General features: G+C 51.1%; 2 protein-coding genes across 4 annotated transcripts in view; one reads left to right on the top strand and one right to left on the bottom strand.

Annotated features, from left to right (window-relative positions):
• Positions 1-1,769: 1,769 nt before the first annotated feature.
• On the top strand, positions 1,770-11,150 carry SLFNL1 (schlafen like 1). The gene is made up of 5 exons (XM_030942575.1): positions 1,770-6,239; positions 6,325-6,877; positions 8,648-9,163; positions 9,421-9,564; positions 10,562-11,150. Exons 2-5 carry the CDS (start codon positions 6,443-6,445, stop codon positions 10,682-10,684), a joined length of 1,218 nt encoding a protein of 405 aa, XP_030798435.1. The 5' UTR covers positions 1,770-6,239; positions 6,325-6,442; the 3' UTR covers positions 10,685-11,150.
• Positions 11,151-14,174: 3,024 nt separating this feature from the next.
• Positions 14,175-24,689, bottom strand: part of CTPS1 (CTP synthase 1) — a 33,945-nt gene continuing 23,430 nt past the window's right edge. The window contains exons 11-19 of one of the 3 annotated variants that reach the window (XM_030912726.1): positions 24,359-24,453; positions 23,438-23,500; positions 20,530-20,573; positions 19,094-19,190; positions 18,328-18,383; positions 18,149-18,245; positions 17,448-17,592; positions 16,795-16,888; positions 14,175-15,076 (exon numbers count right to left, since the gene is read on the bottom strand). In XM_030912726.1, the coding sequence (XP_030768586.1) occupies positions 16,804-16,888; positions 17,448-17,592; positions 18,149-18,245; positions 18,328-18,383; positions 19,094-19,190; positions 20,530-20,573; positions 23,438-23,500; positions 24,359-24,453 (682 nt within the window). In that variant the 3' untranslated portion in view covers positions 14,175-15,076; positions 16,795-16,803. The remainder of the gene's footprint in view (positions 15,077-16,794; positions 16,889-17,447; positions 17,593-18,148; positions 18,246-18,327; positions 18,384-19,093; positions 19,191-20,529; positions 20,574-23,437; positions 23,501-24,358; positions 24,454-24,689) is intronic. The other 2 variants (XM_030912727.1, XM_030912728.1) reach the window with 2 other exon arrangements.

Genomic DNA, 24,689 nt, shown 5'->3' with positions numbered 1-24,689 from the left:
AGCAGTCCCTAAAGAACAGGTGGTCTTCCAAATGCCTACCAGAGCCCCAGCATCACATAGGCCCCTTGGAAAGTTAGTATGTGAATCCAGTTTCCACACTCAAAGGGCTTTGCTGTGGTGCAGCTAGACAGTAGTAAGCACAGCAGCTATGCAAAGCCACAGCAGGAAGGAGCAATCTTAGGTCTGCAACTCCTACAAGCCTCAGTGGCTGGGCATGTCTTCAGCCATATAGGGTGGGGAAAGATGCAGGCCAGCCCAGCCAGGTCAGGCCTGCACTGTACCGCTTGTGCTGACCAGGGGCCAGGCACACAACTCCAGGGCCACACGTTGTGTTTATAATTGGAGTACAGGGTTTGCAGGAAGAAGAGAAGGCATAGGGGGGCAGCAGGTCAGTGCAGTATGATAACAACAACCAACACTATCATATCACTGTGTGCCACACGAGCTGCTTACATGAATTAGAACCATCTCACTTTTCACAACAAACCCATTTTATGGATAAGGAAACTTAAGTTCAGGTCACACAGGCAGGAAGTGCCAAAGCCTTACATTTGACTGTAAGGCTGAGGTTCTAGCCAGCCCACCTATGTGCCAGGAAGCTTTGGGTGGGTCATTTCCTTTCTCTGGGCCCATCTGGCTATGAGGTATTTGCATGAGGAGACTTGTGAAGGCCCTTCCAGCTTTCACCAGTGACAAGTTCAAATATCATAACTTACAGTATCTTTTCTATTTGGCCACTGTAAGGTTCTAACCATGGTCACTGTAAAACAGTCAGGATCAAGGCAGCCGAACAAGTTGAGGCCCTCATTTTCTACCAACTCCTTGACACTGGGATTTTATTTTATTTTATTTTATTTATTTATTTATTTTTTCTGAGATGGAGTCTCGCTCTGTCTCCCAGGCTGGAGTGCAGTGGTGCCATCTCGGCTCACTGCAAGCTCTGCCTCCCGGGTTCATGCCATTCTCCTGCCTCAGCCTCCCGAGTAGCTGGGACTACAGGTACCCACCACCTTGCCTGGCTAATTTGTTGTATTTTTAGTAGAGACGGGGTTTCACTCTGTTAGCCAGGATGGTCTCGATCGCCTAACCTCATGATCCGCCCGCCTCAGCCTCCCAAAGTGCTGGCATTACAGCCATGAGCCACCACGTCCGGCCTTTTTTTTTTTTTTTTTTTTTTTTTTTAAAGACAGTGTCACTCTGTCGCCGAGGCTAGAGTGCAGTGGCACGATCTTGGCTCCCTGCAACCTCCACCTCCCGAGTTCAAGCGATTCTCCTGCCTCAGCCTCCCAAGTAGCTGGGACTACAGGCACACACCACCATGCCCAGCTAATTTTTTGTATTTTTAGTAGAGTTTCACCATGTTGGCCAGGCTGGTCTCGAACTCCTGACCTCAAGTGATCTGCCTGCCTTGGCCTCGCAAAGTGCTGGGATTACAGGCCTGAGCCACCACACCTGGCCAACACTGGGATCTTGTAGACTGTGCTATTCATTCAGGTTATTCCCAATGAGTACCTTGCTGAACCCTAACAACAAACTTCTAGATGTTAGCCTCAAGACACAGGGACTGAAGGTGACACTGGCATATGTAGGCAGGCCAGACATGCTGCAAAGCTGGGCACCCACCCCACCTTACCCTCTTTCCGTCAAGAGTATATAACTTCCTACTGAGCACTGTTTTGAGAACTCACTGTGCTGAGTTGTTTTTGTACAGTATCCCATTGAAAACTCAGAACAGTCCTATAGTGTAACTACTTTTCCCCATCTCACAGGTGCTTCCAGAGGTTAATTCCATAGCTGTTAAGGGGTACAACATGTCCTACTGCCTGCAACTCCCTCCCGTGGGCCTTTGTCTCAGATCCAGCTACCATTCAGACTCAAGATCCCTGCAGGCTACACTGGGCATGGCATTTACTTTGAAGGCTGTCAGACAGGAAATGGCCTGGCTGCAGGGCAGCAGGAAGCAGCCCTCTTCAGGAGTAGGAGGGCAGTCCTCGCAGAGCCTCCAGTCATCTATCGGTCATGGGAGTTATTCTCCTTGGTTGCCCAGGTGACAGCTCAGGTACAAAGGGATGAGATACATGAGGGAGAAGGGGGTTGGTTCACTGTGGCTTAGAGGCATCATTCCCCAAAGGAGCTCATATCTCTTTGAACAACTCAAGAGGCACAGCTTTCACGGACCCCAAAAGCCACATACGCAACTGAGTCATTACACATAGGAAGCCCAACATTATGGCTTTTTAACAAGTGTTTATAGTTCACACAGAAAACTTCAAGTGCAGATAATTTACAATTAGGAATCATGTTTACCATAAGTAGTGCTGCACTGAAACAGCTGACATACTTTTATCTGGTTTCCAGACAAAACTAGAAAGGTAACCAGATGTCAAGTTCTGCAGGAAGGGAGAGGATTATTCACACTGCCATAACCTCTGGGGTCAAAACTAAATGTTGTTTAAGAAAAAAAAAAAACCCTCAACTTTGGAAATTGTTTCAAAAGCCAAGCCTTCTAATAGTGACCCAGAATCATTAGCAGCACTCGCACTGGCCTCAGACCCAGCGCACACATGCTGCAGTGTTGGAGAGACCGCTCCATGAACCCCAGCAGTCCAGTAGCCCACCAGGTGGAAAGGCACAGGTGACAGAGGTCTCGTGGCACCAGCTTCATGTGCTCACCCTCAATGCTCGGACAGGGAGATGACACTGACTTTGTGCTGAGCTCAGGAGGGAAACACCAAACACCTGGGGAGGTACCAGAGCTCTAGGCCCCACCTAAGGCCGAATCCACGGGAGGGCAGGGCATTTTTCTGGAACACTCTGCCCTCCCCAGCCATGGCTCCTCCCTGCCTCCTGGCCATGGACTGCATTGTCCAGACACTCTTTGTGAGGGTCTTGTGGGACTCCCTAAGATCGATCCCTGAGGTGTAGCACTGGTGGGCCAAATGGACACACTGTTCCTGCCCTCACACTGGTGCTATACTCCCTCGTTGGGAAGAGCCTGAAGGTGAATCCCTCCTTCTTTACCACCAAAACGAAAAGTGTGGGAAACCTTGAGAAAAGGTTCCCGACACTTCTTCCCTCAGCAGCCCTCAGCTTTTTGCAGCCTCTTTACCTAAGTACCCTGAGTCACTGGACATGGTCTTGCCACCACATTCCATCAGGGCAGCGCCACAGCTTCCGGCCTCCAGCCCAGGGGCAGTCACAGCTGAGCATCAGAACTGTGGCTCTGTGCAGTGCCAAAGCGACCGCAGGTGCCCACAGAGGCTGGCAGCCCACAGTACCCAGGGCACAGACACTAGGATGGAGCCACTCAAGTCAGAGATACTCTGCAGTAGCTGGAGCTGGGCCCTGTCAGAAGCCAGGTGGAGATCCTCAGGCTGAAGGCAGCACGCCGGGGAGGGCTTGAGACCAAGGGAGGCTGGAGTGATGTGGGTCCCAGGACCTGGAAAGCTGTGTCTGTAACTCCCCTCCCCAGAGTTCACTCTTCTTGATCATCCTTGTTCTCTCCTGCACCTGGCTGGGCTTATTCCTCTTCCCTATCCCTCTGCCCCTTGACTAACCTTCCTGGGCAAACAGCACAGACTGTGACGTGGGAGCTGTGAAGAGGGGATGGCATCCCTGCTGTGGGCTCAGGTATTGTGGCCATGTGGGCCACCCAGTGGACACTGTCCAGATAACATGAAAAGAGGCCGTCCACAGTGGCTCAGCTCTCTGACCCTCATCTTTGGGCCCCACCTCACATTCATAAAGAGGCTTAAATTCTAGGGTTTTTTTCCTTCAGTTCAAGATGAGGTTTGTCAGTGAGGTCACAGACGTCCAGCAAGAGGGTTAGCGGGGCTGCTTATCCCCCAGCTCGGAACCCACCACCCCGAGCTGCCTGCAGAGGACCTATACTTTCTAATACTATGACCCAATACTAGAGAGCCAGAGACACCGTAAATAACCGTCATCTTATATTTATGTATTTAAAAGATGGTTCATAAATGTATTTAGTGCTTACCATGAAAGACAATTTTTACCCCCATCTCCAAAACGAAGTAGAACTGATATTCAGCTCACAGAAGGCTGTTAAAGGCGCCAGAGAAATACGTGATGCAGTGGCTTAAAGACACTGCCAGGAAGAGTGGGGAAAGCTTCTGCACTGAAGTCAATTTGGGAAATGTCATACAGATCAGCCACCCAATAGCAAGGCCTCTAGGTAAGTAGGGAGAACGCCTCCGGTCCTGTTCAGGTGTTTCGTCTGTCAAGGTGCTTCTCCTGGCCAGCTGTGTCTGCACAGTTCAACACGACTTGAGTTAGCCATCTCAAAACAGCTACAGCCTCAGTTGCTGTGAGGGCACCTCATGGATGACAGAGGCAAGAAAGGCTTGAGGGAGAGGGGGTGAGGCAGGGGGAGCTTGGAGCCTTCATTCTCTAACCCTAAGAGCTGTGGACACAGAGCCAAGTCCAACCTGGCTGCTGCCCGGGCATGCAAGGAGAAGGCACCGAACGCACTCTCCCCAGAGCCTCGCACTGCCACCAGTTGAGGCCTGTGCCCCTCTCTTCCCTGCACACCATAGCCTCTCTTCTTGAGTGCCCTACCCAAACTACTGCCTAGGAATCAAACATTCGGTAACATCTTCAGAAAGGCTGCTTACAAGGAAGGCAACTTCTCTACGCTGTCAAACAGCTTCCTTAGTTGAAGCATCTAACTCTGGCCCTGTCCTTACTGCCCCCAGTCGGGGCTTTCAGAAGCAGTGTGGGCAAGTGCTGCCAGCCTTCTGCAGAATGATGAGCACTGGTCAGTCCTGTGCTGATAAAGGCTGTGTGTCCCCCATGTCTTGGTTTCTCAAACAGCAGGTAACAACCTCATCTTTCCAAAGATAGCTGTGCCTGACCTATTTTTCAGGACTCTTCTGGACAGCAGCCTCTGTCTCCAGCACAGAGAAGGGCCTGGCCTCAGGGGCCCTCCATGTGCCTCCTGCTCCATCTTGGGAGCAGCAGGGCCCTGTCAGCACTCAGTAGAGCCTGGGATTGGTGACTGAAGAGGGAGGTGGAGGAAGGCAGCAGCGCTGAAAGAGGTGGCAACAGGTGACCTGCATGGAAACTGGAGCCTGCAGAGACATCACAGAGCGGGGGAAGTGTCTTCAGCTCTCAAATTCTGGAAGCTGTCAGGGGAAGGGAGTCCCACAGCCAAACTGCATGGTGGGTGGGCTGCTGGGTCTGCTTCCACTGTGTGGTGGGGCCCACAGGGAGCTGAGTTTTCCTGTTGGATTTCCCACACCCGGCCTGCCTGTGGCTGGCCAAGAAGGCATTGTTGAGCCTCATGAGATCACAAAGGTAGCTGTGCAGGCCCCGCCCAGAACCCTGGTTCTGGCTGTCCCTGTACCAAGCCTTCAAGTGCCCTGAGAGCTACCGGCCGGGGTCGGGGGGCTATGGGAGCTCAAGGCAGGCACCTCCCATGCTCCCACAGGAGCCACCAGGACATGAAGGTCATAGGCCTCTCCTATCCTCCTCTTCCTGTTTGACCTGAATGCCGCCAGGCCGACAGCCTCAAGGATTCCATCTGAGAAGATGCAGGCTGGGTGTGTGGGGAGCAGTAGAGGGACTGGTGTGTGCACATATGTGCACAGCTCAGGACAGAGGCTCCCTGGACTTGGGGTGGGGAGCGCCAGGGCACCAACTCTAACCCTCATTCTGTTCCTCTTGACCTCTGCTCTCTGGACCAAAAATGGAGGACTCATTCTAGACTAGGAGTTCTTACGGTCTAGGAGCCCCCTTAAGTTAAATGTTTATATGTAAAGGCCATTTTTCTGAGAGGCCATAGCTTTCATCAGTGTGCCAAAAAGCATAAGATCGTCTGCTCTAAAAGCCTTTGCCCCAGCGCTGCCTAGTTTCAGAGCCCCCGATGGCCTCACATTGGGTTTTGGAACAGGCAGAGAAGCTACAATGGGGCCACCAGCCAGTCCTTAGAGTCCTGGGTTAAGGCCTCTTCTCCAGGAGGCCCTTTTTAAAGGGTTTCTCCGTTGCCTGGAGGCAGGAGTGACCTTCTGGTAGGCAGGAAACCCTGAGGGTACCTAGGAGGCCCCTAGCCGGTGGGTTGGGGAAGGAAGACAGGACCCCTGGGGCCACTGAAATCGTGGAGCTCTCAGAGACCTGAGTTCCGGTCCCTTCTGCCACTCTTTGCGCAGATCCTCTGTCTTCCCACAGGCCCTGTGTCTTGCTCAGTCCACCTGACTCTGCTTTCCCATCCTAGGCCTCAGGTGGGTGGCAGGCCCTTTCCTGCTTGCCCTCTGCCCTCCCTCTCTCTGGCCCTGCCCAGCCTCTGCCAATCTGTGTGCCTCCCAGGAGCCGGGACACTCCCTGAGTCCTCTGGGAGCCCTTAAGCCACACTGAAAACACAGACCCTGGGAGAAGCAGCCAGCAGTGAGGAATCCTGGAACCCCTTCCCAGGGAGAGCCTTCCCATGACCCCCATGAAGAGATCGGTGCAAACACAGGTGTCAGAGCCCTTCACGGAGTGCTGGGGTGAGGAGTCCCTGCCAGAGCTCCCCGCAGAGCAGTCCCTGACTGAGTACTCTGACCTCGAGGAGGCTCCCTCGGCGCGCACTCTCTATGTGGGCCATCTGAACCCCCAGTTCTCAGTGCCGGTGCTCGCCTGCCTGCTGCGAGACACCCTGGAGCGGCTGGAGATGCCGGTGGCGCGGGAGCACATCGAGGTGGTGAGGCGGCCGCGGAAGGCCTATGCACTGGTGCAGGTGACTGTCCGCAGGGACACCCTGGCCTCCCTCCCCTGGCGCCTGCAGACGGCCCTGGAGGAGCACCTAATCCTCAAGGAGCTGGCAGCCCGTGGGAAGGAGCTGCTATTGAGTGAGGCCCAAGGGCCCTTCAGCCACAGAGAGGTAAGTGGGACTTTTCCCAAGCAAGCTCCAAAGCCTCACCCCAAGGGAGAGACTCTGGGTGGGAGTGGCCTGCAGAGTGGGGACGGAGGGGTGTCTCTGGGGAAGCAGGGACAAATCTGCAAACTTGGGGGCTGCTACTCAAATGACCATGGCTTGCCGCTGGTACTGCCAGCTTTCTCTGGGAAAGACACTGAGTTTGCCTCAAGCCCGATGCTTGTGTGAAGAAAGGCCACGAGGGGGCCTCCTCCTTGGGTCCTTTTACATTCCAGCCTCTGGGCCTGGGAGACCCTAGAAGACACAGGGGCCCTGATTTTCCCCTTGGCCCAACTCATTTGTTCAATTAACAATCATGAATACCCCCTCTGTGCCAGGAGTTAAGGCAGGGATGAGAGGCCCAGCCAGGCCCCCAAGGAGCCCTGCATCTGTGGCCAGAGCCGGACAGCCACCCACAGAGCTGCAAGGTGGCTGCGCTCAGAGTTGTGAGAGGACACAGGAAGGTTCGCCCTGCTCTCTGGGGACAGATTCACAGGGGAAGTGAAATCCAGGCTGTGACTTAGGGCGTTGGACAGGAACTTGTGGGGGAGGACATTCCAGGCCAGGGACACAGAATATGCAGAGGAACCTGGGGGCTTAGAGGGACTGTGGTGTCTGCAGAAGGGCAAACCATTTGGTGGCCCTGGAGCTCCCACTAAAGGCTGCAGGGGGTGCTAAGGAAGGAAGTTGGGCCAGAAGGTAGGGTAGGGGCCAGGTCACCACGGCTATCATCCAAGGCAAGGATGAACCGCTGGCTTTATTGGGTGGGACATGGGACGTTAGGGTAGGTCACTCCACGAGACAGGTGATTTTGGTTTCTTTTTCTTTTGGTGTGAAAATGATGGTGTTTAAACTGTTGCAGAACTAAAAGGCTCTGTGGCTTACATTTCAACTCAGTTTCACATTTGTATGAGGTTTATCCTGTTTCTAAGACTGATCAATTCCACTTCTCTGGGGAGCTGCAGGGCTGGTAGGGAGGTGCCCTGGTCTCCTCACCCCAACCCCCGCTCATGAAAGGATTGTGAGGAGTAACAATCTGCCTTGAAGATAACATCACTAAGGAGGGTTGACAGGAAAGGGTGAGCCTGGAAGCAGGGAGGTCAGAGAGGGGCTGGCTGAGGAGGCCCAGACTAGGAATTGGTCCCGAGGAGGCTCACACCGAGCCCTCGAGCAGAGCCCAAACCACGAAAGGTGATTCAGGAGGTGCAGAAGGAAGTGGAGATTAGGACGGACTTGTTAATAGCCCAGAAAGTAGTGGGCAAAGGTTTGAAATCAGTAAGTAGGTGGGTACCTGGGAGTCCCTCTCCATTCAGGGTCCTGCAGCTCTGTCACAGGGTGCTGAGATACTTGCTGGAATGATCTGGCTCTGGGCCTCAGGGGCCTGTCTGCAACCCAAGTAAGAAAAAATGGGCCCACACGTGTCCCAGCACCCAGCCCTGGGAAGCAGAAATCTCTTCTTCCCCACCAGGCATCCCACAGCTCACCTGGGAAGGGCCCAGATCGGCAGGGAAAGGAGCCCTGACAGGAACCCTCAATCCAGCAAGGGTTTCCTGCCTCAGCTGCAGGAGGGTGGGCAGCACCAGGCCCCTCAGCCTGGTGAGGGGCATCAGGATGCCCATGAGAGTCAGGCTGCAGCAGGGGCCGGACGGGGGTTCTTGCAGTCCTTCTCAAGGTCAGGGCTCCCATTTTCTGGCTTGACCCTTACACTCATACACTCATTCTTGACTCCCACCCTAGGAGGAGGAGGAGGAGGACAGTGGCCTGAGCCCCAGCCCCAGCCCAGGCTCTGATGTCCCGCTGCCCGCCTGGCCTACACACACACTGCCTGATAGGCCCCAGGCCTGGAAGCTGCACAGCTGCCAGGGCCGGCCCAGTGGTGTGTGCTCTGACAGTGCCATTGTGCACCAGGAGATCGTGGGCAAGGACCAGCTCTTCCAGGGTGCCTTCCTGGGCAGCGAGACCCGCAACATGGAGTTCAAGCGGGGCAGCGGCGAGTACCTGAGCCTGGCCTTCAAGCACCATGTGCGGCGCTATGTGTGCGCCTTCCTCAACAGCGAGGGCGGCAGCCTGCTCGTGGGAGTGGAGGACAGCGGCCTGGTGCGGGGCATCCACTGCAGCCACCGTGATGAGGACCGCGCACGCCTGCTGGTGGACTCTATCCTGCAGGGCTTCAAGCCTCAGGTCTTTCCTGATGCCTACACTCTGACCTTTGTCCCTGTGATCAGCACCTCAGAGACCAGCGTCCCCCTCAAGGTGAGCCTGCAGGACAGGAGGGCCTCCAGGCCTGTCATCTGTCATCACTCAACAAGACGATGGCCTGTGCTCCTGCCAGGCAGTGCTGGGGCAGGGACGGGACCGGGGGCCACAGGAGAAGGGGCTGGTGATGGCCCCTGTGCCAGCCCTGCCGGCCTGCCCTAAGGAATCAGTGAGCAATGCTGAGCGGCCTGGCAGGATGGGGGCTGCCGACCATGAGAGGCGGCGCCTCCAGAGCTGCTGTTGCCCCTCCCAAGGTGATCCGCCTGACCGTGCACACCCCCAAGGCCCAGAGCCAGCCGCAACTCTACCAGACAGACCAGGGGGAGGTGTTTCTGCGGCGCGACGGGAGCATCCAGGGCCCGTTGTCCGCCAGCGCCATCCAGGAGTGGTGCAGGCAGGTACGGAAGCTGAGGCCAGTGGGTGGGGTGGGGCAAAGCTGACCCCAGGCCCCTTCAGTCACACAGAGCAGCCCAGGGCAAGCCACCATGGTTCCCTGGGCCCTGCATCACCCTGTTTAACCCAAGGGGTTGGATTAAAATCACACTACATCCCGTATTCCACGGGTAGGCAGCTGGTGGGAAGAGGCCCAGGCCCTCTCCTTTTAAAAATCTATGCAGTGGCTGGGCTCAGTGGCTCACGCCTGTAATCCCAGCACTTAGGGAGGATGAGGTGAACAGATCACAAGGTCAGGAGTTCAAGACCAGCCTGGCCAATATGATGAAACCTCGTCTGTACTAAAAATATAAAACTTAGCCAGGCATGGTGGCGGGCACCTGTAGTCCCAAATACTCGGGAGGCTGAGTCTGGTTAATCAATCAAATCCCGGGGGCAGAGATTGCAGTGACCCGAGATTGCACCACTGCACTCCAGCATGGGTGACAGAGCGAGACACCTCAAAAAAAAAATCTATGCAGTATCCCCTTTTCAGAGGTGCCTGAAACCCCTCACCCTCTACTTGGGCAGTTAACGCACTCGATCGTGAGTGGCTGAGGGAGCAGGGAGATTAGAATGTTGAGCCATCACCAGAAAACCCCAAGGACTATACACTGCATTTTAGGGGAGGCCCTAAAGGGGCGGAGGGGCAGGACACAGTCCCAAGGAAGAGCTTTTTCAAGAGGGAAACGGAGAATGGAGGACAAGAGGGCCAACAGTGAGGAGGGACATGGCGGGCTCAGCATGCAGGAGGCTCCCTTCCAGGGTTGGCAGCCGGCAGCTTCCAACCTTCCTGGTTGAAGGTGGCAGCAGGCCAAGGGGCCTGACTTTCCCCCTAGCTGAGAAAGCTCCCAGGTTCCCGGGCTTTCCCTTTCTCCCTCAGTTTGGCCTCAGGTGGAGGGGAGGATGGACAGGCCCGAGACCAGGTGGGCTTGGCCACATGCTTTTCCCATGTCCCCTCAGAGATGGCTGGTGGAGCTGGGCAAGCTGGAGGAGAGGGTGAAGGTGCTGACGATGGAGAAGGAGCAGCTCCAGCAGCAGCTGCAGCAGCACGGGCCTATGTCCTGCACCTGCTGTGTCCTGTGAGGGCCCTGGAGAGCAGGCAGGATGGCGCGGCGCTCTCCACCTGAGACCCAGGAATTTCCTGTTTGAGCCTAAGGCCGACCCAGTAAAGCCCATGCAGGCTGCTGAGAGGCGGACAGGGGCTCCTTCAACATGACACATGAGCCCATGTGGTTTCAACCCTGACAGCCCCCAGTCTGTGTAGCCAAGAAATTGCTCTCAGCCCTGTCCCCAAACGACCTTTCTTTTAGAAAGAACATGGATTGTCCCTCTCCCTAAAATGCTAATTTGGCCCAGGCTGAGGCCTGTGACTCCAGCTGGCTGGACAGTGCCAGAAGGGAGTCTGTCGTTCCAGGAAAGCCCCTCACAGATGGTGAGGCATATTTGGTGACTGTGGTTACAAGGGCAAGAAGCTACCCTGCAGCCCCTACCCCTGACTTGCTGGAACTTGTGATTGTCAAAGCTCCGTTAATAAATTACATGCACCTGGGACAAGAATGGTTCTTTCTAGGACACTGGGTCAGCCGGTCAGATGCTGCAGGGTCATGAGTCCCAGGCCCAGCCCACCTCTGTCCAGGAGGCAGAGGACAGACCTGCAAAGGCAGGGAACCCAGCCTCTCACACTCCAGTCCAGCTGTGTCTTAAAGACCAGGGACCATGGGGCAAAGTGCTATGCCTCTGTGCTTGTTTCTTCATCTATAAGACAGTGACAATTTCCGGGGGCAGGGGCATTTTGCCACCATCAGGCCAGTGCCCTGTGTCTATGCCAGCTGTGGCACAGAGCAGCACCTCACACTAAGGGTTTCAGTTCCTTTCCAAGACCCCTCTGGTCCAGTAAGACCATTAGCTTAAAACAAACAAAACCAGACACCTCCCGCAGCTTCCTGCCTCTGGTTTCTCCTGCTGTCTCCACCAGCCGAGCCAGAGGCTGTAAAGCCAGTTTGATCACACTCATGCTGCGCCTGTGCCCATAGCCCTCCAAAATCTCCACTTCAAGAGCAAAGCCCAAACGAGGGCCTGCATGATTCTCCACGACCTAGCCCACCCCACCTCAATGTCTTCCGCCCCTTGTGCAAGCCACTTCAGCCACGCCCACCAACTTGTTCATTTGCACTCCTGCCTTGGGGCCTCTGCGCTAGCCTATTTCCTTTGTCTCCACCTTCAAGTCCATGCTTAATTTCCCACCCATCCTATTTTAAAGACACCACCTCCCAGCACTGCCACTCCCCTGCTCACTTCCACCCTTGCTCTCCATCTATGAACTGCCACACTCTGTAGCTTGTATTTGGTGTTTCCCCCACTAAATACTTGCTCTGGGGGACAGGGGTTTGGGTAGGGCTGGCATGTGGTAGACACCCAATAAATACCTGCCGGTGAGACAATTAAGGATACTCCTAAATTTGGGGTCTGAGCCACCAGAAAATCACCAAATCGTGTTGAACAGGGCATTTCATAGGACCGGTGTTCCACAGAACACACATCAGTTATCCCCTAAAACTTGAGACCCCTGGCCATATCCACAGAACAGATACAGATGAGAACTTTGGAACCCCCAGCCCCTCTGCTCACCAGCCATGTGACATCTCCTGGGCCATCACAACTGCTCTGAGACCTGGTTTTCCCACTTAGCAAAGAGCACACAACCCCTGCCTCGGCTGCCATTCATGCTGGTTCTAGGGACCAGTGTGATCACGGACACCTGTACTGTGGCAGGTTACCAGACTCCTGCTGCTCACCCCCCGAGCTGCCCCAAGGTCACCAAGGCTGCTTGAAAACTATTCAAATGTGTTACTCAAGAAGGTGGAGGACTGGCGTTTCTGAGCACCTTCCACAGTCCCGGTACCACTGCTAAGCGCTAGTCCAGGGACCACAATCCTTGGAAATGTTTTTGGGGGGAAAACAGATTTCTACAAAGGAAGGGTGAAGTCAGGCTTCAGCCCAGCTGCTCCGGACTGCTAAGAACCTGCCCAGACCCCCTGGACTGAAGGAAGTTACTGAAGGGAAGTTACGCATAGCTGTGCCTATTGTTAGGTCACATTAAGAAAGGAATGAGGAATGTGACCAGCTTTCCTCCTCAGGGGACGGATCAGTAAATACTGGGCATAGGTTGCCCTCCTGTAAATCCAGCTTCAGCCCTATCCTGTCTGCCACAGCCAGGCTGGCAGGGCTGCTTGGGTTTTGCAAGCCCTGGAGAGTCATTTGGGATCTCTTTTCTCAGAAACCTTACATCTGTGGCCAGCACTTAACAACTGATCAAAGTGATCTTAAACGTAGGGGCAGGAACATAATTACTGGGAGGCTTTTTCATGCCACCCGCACACCCAACCATTGTGGAGAGCCATGACGTCACCAATCGGCATGTTAGACCCTCAGTTTGGGGAATGTTTTTTTAAAAAAAAAGGCCAGGCACGGTGGCTCACACCTGTAATCCCAGCACTTTGGGAGGCCGAGACGAGCAGATCACGACAGGAGTTCGAGACCAGCCTGGCCAACATAGTGAAACCCCATCTCTACTAAAAATACAAAAAAATTAGATGGGCGTGGTGGCAGGCAACTGTAATCCCAGTTACTTGGGAGGCTGAGGCAAGTAGAATCACTTGAACCTGGGAGGTGGACGTTGCAGTGAGCCGAGATCACGCCACTGAACTCCAGCCCAGGCAACAGTGCGAGACTCCAACAGTGCGAGACTCCATCTCAAAAAAAAAAAAAAAAAAAAAAAAAAAGGCTAGTGACCAGGTGCAGTGGCTCATGCCTGTAATCCCTGCACTGTGGGAGGATCGCCCTGAGGCCAGGAGTTCAAGACCAGCCTGGCCAACACAGCGAGACCCTGTCTCTCTCTCTATATATAAAAAATTTAATTAGCTGGGCATGGTGACGTGAACCTGTAGTCCCAGTTACTTCGGAGGCTGAGGCGGGAGGATCTTAAGAGCCCAGGAGGTCTGCAGCAAGCCGTGCTTGTGCCACTGCACTCCAGCCTGGGCAACAGATTGGACCATGACTCAAAAACATAAATAAAATTTAAAATGAAGACTATCTCCTGGTACCACCAGGTGGGAGAAGAGGTTAGAATTATGCTTGATCAGCCTCACTCAAAGTACCATAACAAGCAGTTCTGCTGGTGGAGACAGTCTGGCCCACGGCTCACTGGCTGTGTATATGGGGTACCCACGTCCAGTGCCTGGCAGAGGAGACGACCACCCTCCTAAACCATGCTTATCCCTCCTCTTTCTCAGTCATGAAGCAGCATAAACAGCACCCATGCACCTTTTCATCTCGCTCTACATGCTGAGAACCCGTATTTGAAGCTTTATGAAAAATTCTGGTTCCTATTAAAAAGAAAGCCTCATTTCTTAGTTTTTAAACAAATTCTCAGGTCGTCTGCTGACTCAAGGCTGCTCACCTGCAGGAGCACCTGGCACGGACAATTCAGGTGACCGCACACAGGCACACTAGCACCGTGCTCAGACACTTCCCATCTGGCCAATGACATAAACAGAATGAGAAGCAAAGCATGTCTCTTGTTCTGCATTATTTATTTCTTAAGTTAGAGTACACATTGAGTCCGGCCAGAATATAGTAGCACACAGCTGTGCCTATCGTTAGGTCACATTAAGAAAATAACTTCATATTGCCCTTTCAACTGCAGTAACACCATCCTGGAAGAAAAATGTACCCTCGAGTCAAAGCTGTCTATATATGAGAGGGTTTTAGAGGAAGTTTCCCCAAAAGACTCTGTTCTGTAAGTGACCCCTTGATGCAAGGAGTGCTTCCCAGCCCTAGCAACAGGAAGCGCAGCCACAGGCATGGGGATTTTAAAATCACACTTCAGAGACAGACATCTTGGTGTTTCATGGGACACCAAACTGACCATCCCTTTGGATGATGAGGACCAGCCACAGTTGGCACTGAGAATCCCCCCAACTCAGGGCAGTACAGAGATTTTGTCTCTGGTTTTCATGGCTTAGTGGCAAGCAACACCCTGAGGTTCCCAGCACCAAGTGTCCGAATCCTAGCTAAAATCCTCTCTCCATGCTCAGTAAGTCCATGTGGCACACTTTATAACGGTCTAGGCATCCAGGGGAAAGCGACAGGCAACGCGCTAGCATCTGCAATGACGCGAGGTAGTTGAGAAACCAGGTGACCACTGGGGCACTCTGCAGCCCCACCCACCATCACTTCCCATCCCGATGTCTGCCGCAACTCAAGAACTGCAAGGAGAGTGTCACGCAACAGGCAGACACCACAGAGGAGCCAGTATACATGATGGGACATGCAAATGACAAGTTTCCCAAATACCTTTCCGCATAATAAAATAATCTTAATAAAAACATAATTTAAAGAAAGTGTCCAAAGCCGAGTGTAAAGTCAAAGCTGTAAACTCTACCCAAGTCTGAAGGGTCTCCTGAAGAATCATCCCTGTTTAAAAGAAAAAAAAAAAGTGGGAATTATATGATGTACATTAAAGTAGAAAAGTTAGAATTTCTAGTCAGCTGCCATGGGAAACGAAGCCTGTTTTTCACGGCACAGCAGTAGAAGGAGCCTAACAGGAATAATTACACACTAAATTTATAATTCCTACAGAATCACATTTTCAAGACCTCACACATCGACTTCTACAACCACCCAATGCAAGCATTCTTTCTCCACAGCACCTCATCACAGTGTCGCTAATGGGCAATTCTCCACTGGCGACGCAGTCAGAATTCCATATAACTGACCAAATATCCGCCTCCTTTACTGGTAACAATTCTTGTTATACCAGCTCCCTAGACTGTGAAACAGCCTATAGCAAACTCCCTGGTCAGGGGGTTCATGAGTCCATCTGTGTTCAACGCTTACCTAGCACACAGGCTCTCCTCCTGACACTAACTTCTCATGCTACCCACAACCTATTTAGGCTATCCCAGGACAGGGGTCAACCAACCAAGGCAGGAGGGAAACAGCTGTGATCAGCAGGTCAGACCGGCACGGACCCAGCACCAGAGACCCGCTGGTGATGAACACACTGTGTGCAGGATTCAGGGAGGTCCCCCTGCCCAGGCCTTAGGGCAGGAGCAGTGGGGCCACACCCATACCCCTGGTTCTCCTTCCAGACCCCAGATTCCCGACTGACACTTCCTCATTTGATACCTCACCAGCAGAACGCATACTTCTGCCAACACGGCCCACACAGTTATCTTAAAGGACATTTACGTTTCGTGGCAGTGCCCACAGTTATTGCACTTTATGAACCTACAAGTCCTGTCACTTAACAAACATTTGACATCTGTTTGGCAATTGTTCCAACTTTGAAGGAATTCCAGAATAACCACCAATCAACAAAAAACTGTTCTCTAAGCAGTGTCAGTTTTAAAGTACTTCCTGATGAAAACCTGAGGCTCTGCAGAAATGACAAGTGCCACACTGTCATATCTGTCTCTTCCTTCAAGATCTCCAAATTTTTAGCTACGTCAAACAATAGGGCCTAAGAATTCAGACCCGCTCCACCCCCAGCCCCAGAACTGGTCAGACTGGCACCAGAACGTAGTAATCAGTATTGAGACAACTGCCCAGTGACTGTGCTACCCAAGCTGTCATCCCCAGGGCAGGACTGGGAGGTGCAAAGCAATGTGGAGGAAGGACTGCCCATTTGATACCCGTACTGACCGCACTCCTTTCTTTCTTTTCTCTTTCAACCTATGGATTATATTCAAGACCTCACCACTTTCATTCCTGACAGATAAAAATTTTCAGCCCTAAACTTCCACGATATTCTTGTAATCGCAGTGTGCCATCACCATTTTTTTTTAAAAACTAAAACTTTTTTTTTTTTTTTTTTTTTTTTGAGACGGAGTCTCACTCTGTCACCCAGGCTGGAGTGTAGTGGCCGGATCTCAGCTCACTGCAAGCTCCGCCTCCCGGGTTCACGCCATTCTCCTGCCTCAGCCTCCCGAGTAGCTGGGACTACAGGCGCCGCCACCTCGCCCGGCTAGCTTTTTGTATTTTTAGTAGAGATGGGGTTTCACTGTGTTAGCCAGAGATGGTCTCGATCTCCTGACCTCGTGATCCACCCGTCTCAGCCTCCCAAGGTGCTGGGATTACAGGCTTGAGCCACCGCGCCCGGCAAAAAACTAAAACTTTAAAATACCACTTACACTACAAGATCAGTCATGATTTATTGATGGAAACTTCAGTTCGGTGATTTCAGAGTCAGGGGAGCTGCTTCCACTTCTGTCACTGTAGGTGTCCCTGTAGAATTCAGATGGTTTATGCATCATCTCCCACCAAAAAACTCACTTTACGTCCCTGTTTTTATAGCCACAGTTCCTACAGGGACACTTGTCTGCACATGGCAGGAATCAGAAAGACTGTTTGCTACATAATATATTTAGTATGAAACTACAGAAGGATTTCCTTCTTCTAGATACAAAAGGTATACATTCAGTCACACACCCTACCACCAACTCTGAGTACTGGTTCTGGATAAAGGTGGCAATGGGACATAAACCTACCTGGGTTGTGGCTTACTTCCCAGGAATAACTAGTTCCCCTTAACATGGGCCAGAGGGTCCTACGCCAAGTGTGATCTGGTCAGTACCACCAGAGCTCAGATGCTGCAGAAAGGGGACCTGGCCAACACTGCCAGGGAAGCACTGTGAGAAAGCTCCGGGAAAGGAGAGGAAACTTTCGCCCCAGGCGCCTGTGGCTTTTTTTTTTATGACCGACTGACGTTTTGCTGTAATGAATCAGCTACCACCTAAAGGACTAGAGAAGACAAATGGATTACTGAAGCAAAGAGTGCACCTACCTGGGTGAGAGCCTGCAGCCTTTCTGGAGGTAATGCGAGAGCCGCCCCACAGAGGCCAGGAGGAGGCCAAAGTATGGTGGGGAGGGCTTGATGGGTCTGGACAGGAACTCAGGGTGGTACTGAACACCAACAAAAAAGGGATGATCTGAAACAGACTCAAAAGAAACAGCTTCATTGTGAAGGTTTTGCTCAAAGTGCAAAAGAACAAAATCTGCTTAAATGTTTCATGTTTCCATAGGCCCTAAAATAATCTGAAAATGACTTTCTCATTTCAATCTAGGTAAAGGTGACCTCAAAGCATGAGTGATCTGACACCCTTTCTCCAGCACTGCTTGTGCTGTCCCCTCCTGGCTGACGGCCTCCTGTCCAGAGTCCCATCCCAGACCCTGGCTCCCGGGACTTCTGTAGACTGAGTCTTGCAGTTCAGGAGAGGGCTGAAGCGGCTTTAGTACCAACTCCAAGCATTTTGGAGAAGGAGAAACTGCAGCCAGAAGTTAAATGGTTCCCTGAGTAAGGCCATGTACCAAAAAGAACTTTCCAGGGTCCAGACCCCATGTTTATCAAGACCCCTTCCCTCACAAGACAGTGCTGCTTCCTAATTCTGTTAGGTCAGGAGCAACAAGATAACATTTTTATATTTTCCCATATGCCAAGAAAACTTTACTAAGTTTTCCATTAAATAAAACTGCCCGAATAATCACCTTCTAACTCCACAATTTCCATTCTCTCTCCTTCGACATCTTGGCCAACAAACTTCAAGCCTTGTTCTTCCAAACACTTTTTCCAGACTGGATTCACCTGTTGAGGCATGAACAATAATTCTGCTGGTCTCTCAGCTCACAATCTTTCCAGAGTACCAGGAGCAAGCTGGAATCCTCACCTCAAATCGGTGGCGGTGCCTCTCTTCCAGGTAGTCTGCGTCTCCATAGAGTTTCCCTGGCAAAACAAACGGGCTGGATGTAGAGAACTTTATCTCACAGGATGATGCATTCACAAAGACATCCTCCTTCCCGCTTTACTTTTCATCATCTACACAGCCAAGTCTTTTGAGGGCTATTTCTATGAATCTGCTAAGGTCACCTGCTCTTAACAGCACAGTTTACACTAATTCTTGGGCTTTTGACTCTTTCTGACAACACTAAAGAAAGCCATAACAGAAACAAGACTCTCACCACCATCTTCAAGCACGTGAGTGTAAAGCGTGGGCACTTTGCTGCTAGAAAACTGCCTTGGAAAGCAAATCAGGATGCATGAAATGGCATTATTACAACAGAAGCTACTTAGGCTGAATCATATGAAATTGCCATTTTTGTGTGACAAAAATTGCCAAACATCAGCAATTTATATGGCTGGTTTTAATAGGAAAGTAACCAATAAGGATGAATGTAACCTCAGTGCCTCACTGTGTTGAGGCGCCCATGCCTAGGAGTCTGACTGCACGCCAGTGGCGTTTCTAAGACCCACACTGCTTCGATGGCTATTACAGTGCATCCTAAAAGGGTATGAATAAGAGAGGAAAGAAAGAACTTCAAAAACAAGAACGAAACAAAAAAAAGCCAGCCTGCTCCTCGAAGCTACGGCACCACCCTAAGACAAGTCCTGGGCGCGCAGAGCCAAAGGCTGGGCCAGCGCGAGGCAGCTCTTACTCATGACTGAGTTCTTGGTCTGGAACAGGGTTCTCCTCTTGCCCAGCCTCATGGTTCCGCCCATCTGCCCTGGGTTGTGTTCTGGCATGTCTACGACCTGGAGATGTTCAGAAAACAGACACCAACTACAGAACTCTGCTTCCGCTAGAGAGAAACCTCCCTGGCTGAGTGGGTGGCAAAGGCTTATGAGTAGGCTCTAATTCTCCAGGCTTTCCTTATGAGACATTTTGTCACAGGAGAAAATGTCTCCCAGTTAGCATTTGTAACCTCGGTTGGGTGGAGGCTCTGTCCTTCAGCCTGTCCTCCTGATCTGCAGACAGGACCACAGCAGCCCCTCCTCGGGCTAGTCCCACCCCAGCACTGTGGACGGTAAACATCACATCCTCAGAAAGACTGATACAGTAGCACAGACACAGACTGGATGTGTCCTAACATGTCTGTCATCGTCCCAGCTAGCCCAATGACTGCTCAAAGGCAAGTGATGCAGAGTTAGCACCCTGCAGCTTAGCAAGCATCTGAGGACTGGGTGGGCCATACACTGATGGCCCAGTCCACCTCTCAACCCAGCATTCCCAGGCACCTTCTGACCTCCAGGCTCTCTGTGCCCTGCTCTTCCCGACCCCAAAGCCCCATGCTGCTTGCAAAACATCTGCTGGTCCACTCCTGAGGCCTTAGTATCTGCAAAGTTCAGTTTCAGGTCAACAAACACACAGTGATGCTATCTAAGTGCCGTGAGATCAAGAACCTTGTCCATCTCATTTAGCACGGTGTCCTCGGTGACAAGGGCAGTCCCAGCACATAGTACGCATCCACATTTGTTGAATGCTGAAAAACGTAAATAAGTGCCCTTCCCTTTACATCTCTGTCACCCTGGTCTGGGAATTCAAAGGTGAATAAAGGCATCATCCCTTCTCCATTTGCGTTAACAGTACAGCAGGCTGAGAATGCCACACGCCTTCGGCATGAAATCTAACGCAAGGTACACCAGCCTGGAAGAGCTTTGGATACGGTTAAGCCAACCAGTGCTCCACCCCAGCAGTTCTCCCAGGACTGTGGCTGGGGATCCCATGAATTAATATGTAATAGACATATGAAAGCAGTGAGAGCAGCGGTTAGCACACAGTAAGCACACATGCAGGCTCTCGTATTAGCATCTACACCGTGTTCTGGGAGTTGAGGGGAGTAGGGATGGAGAATAATTTTAATCAGGAATCCCCTCCAGTTTCCTGGGCTGGTATCTGTCTTAAAAACTTGCTGTGGTCAATTGGAAAGATTAGGGAGGAATTACATAATGAAAACGAAAACTTTTTCCTATCTCAGGGTTCTTTGGGATGGACTCAAGCGGTCTCACTTCCTGTCTCTAATCATCAATCACGTTCATAAACGCCCCTTCCACACCCTTCTAAGCCCTGTGGAGGTTCAAACACTTGACTCACCACGGGATGACTGGTCGTAGGGTCAAACTCTGTAGAATTGGCATCTGAAATACCAAAATACTTATGAAAACAGTTACAAACAAAAGTCATTAATAGTTTCATCGCTAAGCTCTAAACACAACTTCCCTCCTCAGTTTAAGATCATTGATTATAATAAATACTGAAGATAGCATCCCCCTGGCCTCATCCCCGTACGAGATCTCACTGTTGTCCAGGCTGGAGGGCAGTGGTGCCATCAGAGCTCACTGCAGCCTTGAACTCCCAGGTTCATGCAATCCGCCGGCCTCAGCCTCCCAAGAAGGTCAAACTACAGGGGCACACTACCACATCCAGCTGATATTTTTTCATGTTTTGGAGAGACAAAGGCTATATTGCCCAGGCTAGTCTCAAACAGCTGGGCTTAAGCAATCCTCCTGTGTTGGCCTCCCAAAGTACTGGGATTACAGGTGCAAGCCACCAGACCAGCAATAAATAGCATTTTTAATACATAAAATACTCAACCCACACACAGCTGATTTTTTTTCCATTAAGTATAACTCTTTCTGGAAAGTCAATCAGTACAAAATGGGGAAATCAAAACTAATGGCATAACCTAGTAATTTTTAATTAGATACTGCATTTTATGCCAGTTTTTTTTTTTTTGGAGACAGAATTTCACGCTTGTTGCCCAGGCTGGAGTGCAATGGTATGATCTCAGCTTACCGAAACCTCTGCCTCCCGGGTTCAAGCAATTGTCCTGTCTCGGCCTCCCGAGGAGCTGGGATTACAGGCATACGCCACCATGCTCAGTTAATTTTGTATTTTTAGTAGAGACGGGGTTTCTCCATGTTGGTCAGGCTGGTCTCGAACTCCCGACCTCAGGTGATCTGCCTGCCTCGGCTTCCCAAAATGCTGGGATTACAGGCATGAGCCACTGCGCCCGGCCTGTGACAGTTCTTATATTGTTTGCTTGTGTTTTAAGACAGAGTCTCGTTGTGTCACCCAGGATGGAGTGCAGTGGCACAATCTTGGCTCACTGCAACCTACACCTCCGGAATTCAAGTGATTCTCATGTCTTGGCCTCCCAAGTAGCTGGGACTACAGGCGCACACCACGACACCTGGTTAATTTTTGTATTTTTAGTAGAGATGGGGTTTCTCCATGTTGGCCAGGCTGGTCTCAAACTCCTGGCCTCAAGTGATCAACCCACCTCAGCCTCCCAAAGTGCTGGGATTACAGGCCTGAGCCACTATGCCCAGCCAAGTTTTTATATTGTCTTAATGTTTCAGACTCTGTCTCTCCAAGATGAACAAGTACTATTTCTTCTATACTTCTTTCATCTTCAGCAGCTAATACAATGCCCAACTCAACTGTTTCACTCAATAGCTCAGTCAGAAATTAACTGATTTCAACTCAACCTTTCTATCCTTCATTGAACTTACCATCTAACCAAAGTAAAACCACTAAAGACCAAAAAGCAAAGGACCAAGTTCCTTTTACTGTGTGAATGCTGGGCACTGTTCTCCTGGCCTGAACCAGGGTCCAGTCTCAACTGAAGTGTAAGCTCATCACCAAGGCACCTATCTATTTGGGAACCTAAGTGAGAGGCAGAGGTCTGCGGCTGTGAAGGATCCAGGGAGCCCAGAAAGGCAGCTCTGGGGTGGCGGGTGGTAAGACAGTGCCTCCCAGGACTCAGAAGCCAGCACTCAAGGGCATGCCGTCTACCAAACTGGGCCACACTCCCAGGTCACTGTGAAGCAGCCTCTCAGGGAAAGGGTGAATGAAACCCAGCCCTAAACCATATGCTGGCCACCAGAGTCACTTGTACTTTATACAGTCAAACTGCTTTTACATTCCTTCAGGTTACTTTGTTTATTTTCCACAGAATTTACAAGGTCTTTCTGAAAATCTAATATTTGTCAGGTGGGCTACAGAGAATAAATGGGCTGTGATGGACTAGTCCATGGGTGGCCCCAACGCAGCATGCTCAGTCTTCACACCCATGTGTATTCCCCTCCCCGCTGAGTCGGGGCTTGGCCACGACTTGTTTTGGCCAACGTGGTATCAGCAGGCCTGATAAGTGCCTGCACAGTCGGCCTGTCATTTTGGAAGCCAGCTGCCCGCCCTGTGTGAGGAAGCTTGGGCTGGATTAACGAATGATGAGCCATTAGGTGGAGGGAGCATCCTGACGTCCCTGCTGGGCTGAGCTCACAGCTGAAAGGAAGGCAGGAGTGTGCAATCTCAGATACTACACCACTTGCAGCGAAAACCCATGCACTGAGCCAAACCATAGAATACTGAGTTGAGAAGTCACTGCTGTTGGGAGCCACTGAATTTTAGGGAGGTCTGTCACGTAGTAATACACAGCTAGGCGAAGAGCTGATATTATCTGAGCATTTCCCTATTTTCCAGGCACTGCTAGAGACTATTTACATACATTATCTCCCTTAATCATGTGATGTGCATACCATTATTACTCCCATTTTACAGAAAAAACAGAGACCCATAAAAGCTAAGTAATTTGCTTAAAATCATCCATAAGTGATAAGGTTGGAATCTGAGCCCAGGTTCAATAGCTCCAGAGCCCAGGTTCTCATAATGACTGCCCAAGCCTCACTTAGGACGACAACTTCTCACCAGGCACCAGCTTCAAGATGGTGGCCACGGTGATCAAAGTGACAGAATCTCAAGAATATGAACACAGGGGCAGAAGGCAAAGGAGGCAGTCTGGCTGTGCTCCCTCCTTCCTGCGTGGAGGAGCCATGCTGTTCCTCCAGAGGCAAAGCAGCTCCCTTACAGCACACCATGAGGTGCTGGGAACCCAGGCCTGCCCTTCTCCAAAGCTCCTGATCACCTAGGCAGCAACAGGCCTCATATCCTCCAGAAATACACAAGTGGGAATTGGATGAGTGTCTTAATGCACACTTACCTCGCCATCCCAGCACGTTTCTTGAGAATTCAACTACTGCCAACTGCATTCCTAGGCACACACCTTGCAGTCGGGGGGAAAACAAACAAAGCTCCATTAAAAAGGCAGCTCCTACTTTTCCCAGCAGTCTCGCAATGGCCTTTGTGTCCTTTATTCGGAGAAGTATAATCGCAAACTCCTAACTTCCCGCTATGAACAAGTACCCTCTGCTGTTACACTTTACTTGTATTAGATTTCAAAAACTGCATGTAAAGTAGATGAAAATTCTAGATTTGCAAAGTCATCTGATTTTAGAAGTAAGTGATATTCTATTCAGTACATTTTTTTTCCCAGACAGGGTCTTGCTGTTGCCCAGTCTGGAGTGCAGTGGAGCGATCTTGGCTCACTACAGTCTCGAATTTCTGGGATCCAGCAATCCTCCTGCCTCAGCCTCCACAAGTGTTGGGTTTACAGGTGTGAACCACCATGCCTAGCCTCAGTACTTTAAAATTCAAGTTTTCTTACCCTCTCTTTTTATTTACAGTTGTTCAAGTTGAAAATTACTAAAATGTACAGCACCAGGAGGCATCCAAAATCATTTTGTCCAATTACAGTCAGCTGTTGTGCCAAGTGAGCGGATGTAAAACTCAACATCACGTGTGCTGCAAACAGCTGGGTTCATTAAATGGACAGGAATTCACAATTCATTCTCTCAAAATTCCACAACATCTACATGTAAGCTCATAAGCATAAATAAGCTTTCCATTTTAAAAGACTGAATTTGTCTCCAAAGAGAAACATGAAGGCTTCTACTTGGGCTCCTATCCGCAAAGACAGCGCGCTTCAGTAATCCCCCCACTTTGTTCATCGGCTCCCATGTGGCACCATTCCCCACTCTTTCCTACTCTTTCCAAGTGAAGACTGCACTGCAGAGCTCCTTACCCAAAAAAGGCTTTTTCTGATTTCGAGCCCAGGCAATTGCTTGGATTTTTCCTTCGGTTCCTCGAACACCAAATCCTCCTGGAACCAGCACTCCACTGCACAAAAGAACAAACCACAAAGGCAACTCCCCTTTTCTACCAGTCCAGCTTGCAATAACCACCTAAGGGGCCATTACCAAGACACTGAAGCCATGAATTAACCCCATACATTGTGCTATTAGGACAATGAATTGTCCTAATATGAATAAATACTATGAATAAATACAATGAATAAAAACTATGAACTTAGAAACTGCATACAAAACTACGGACTTTTCTTGTAACATAAGAAC

Source organism: Rhinopithecus roxellana, chromosome 12 (genome assembly GCF_007565055.1).
Source record: "Rhinopithecus roxellana isolate Shanxi Qingling chromosome 12, ASM756505v1, whole genome shotgun sequence".
Taxonomy (NCBI): domain Eukaryota; kingdom Metazoa; phylum Chordata; class Mammalia; order Primates; family Cercopithecidae; genus Rhinopithecus; species Rhinopithecus roxellana.
Note: the sequence above shows the minus strand (reverse complement) of the source record. Positions and strands in the feature narration are given on the sequence as shown.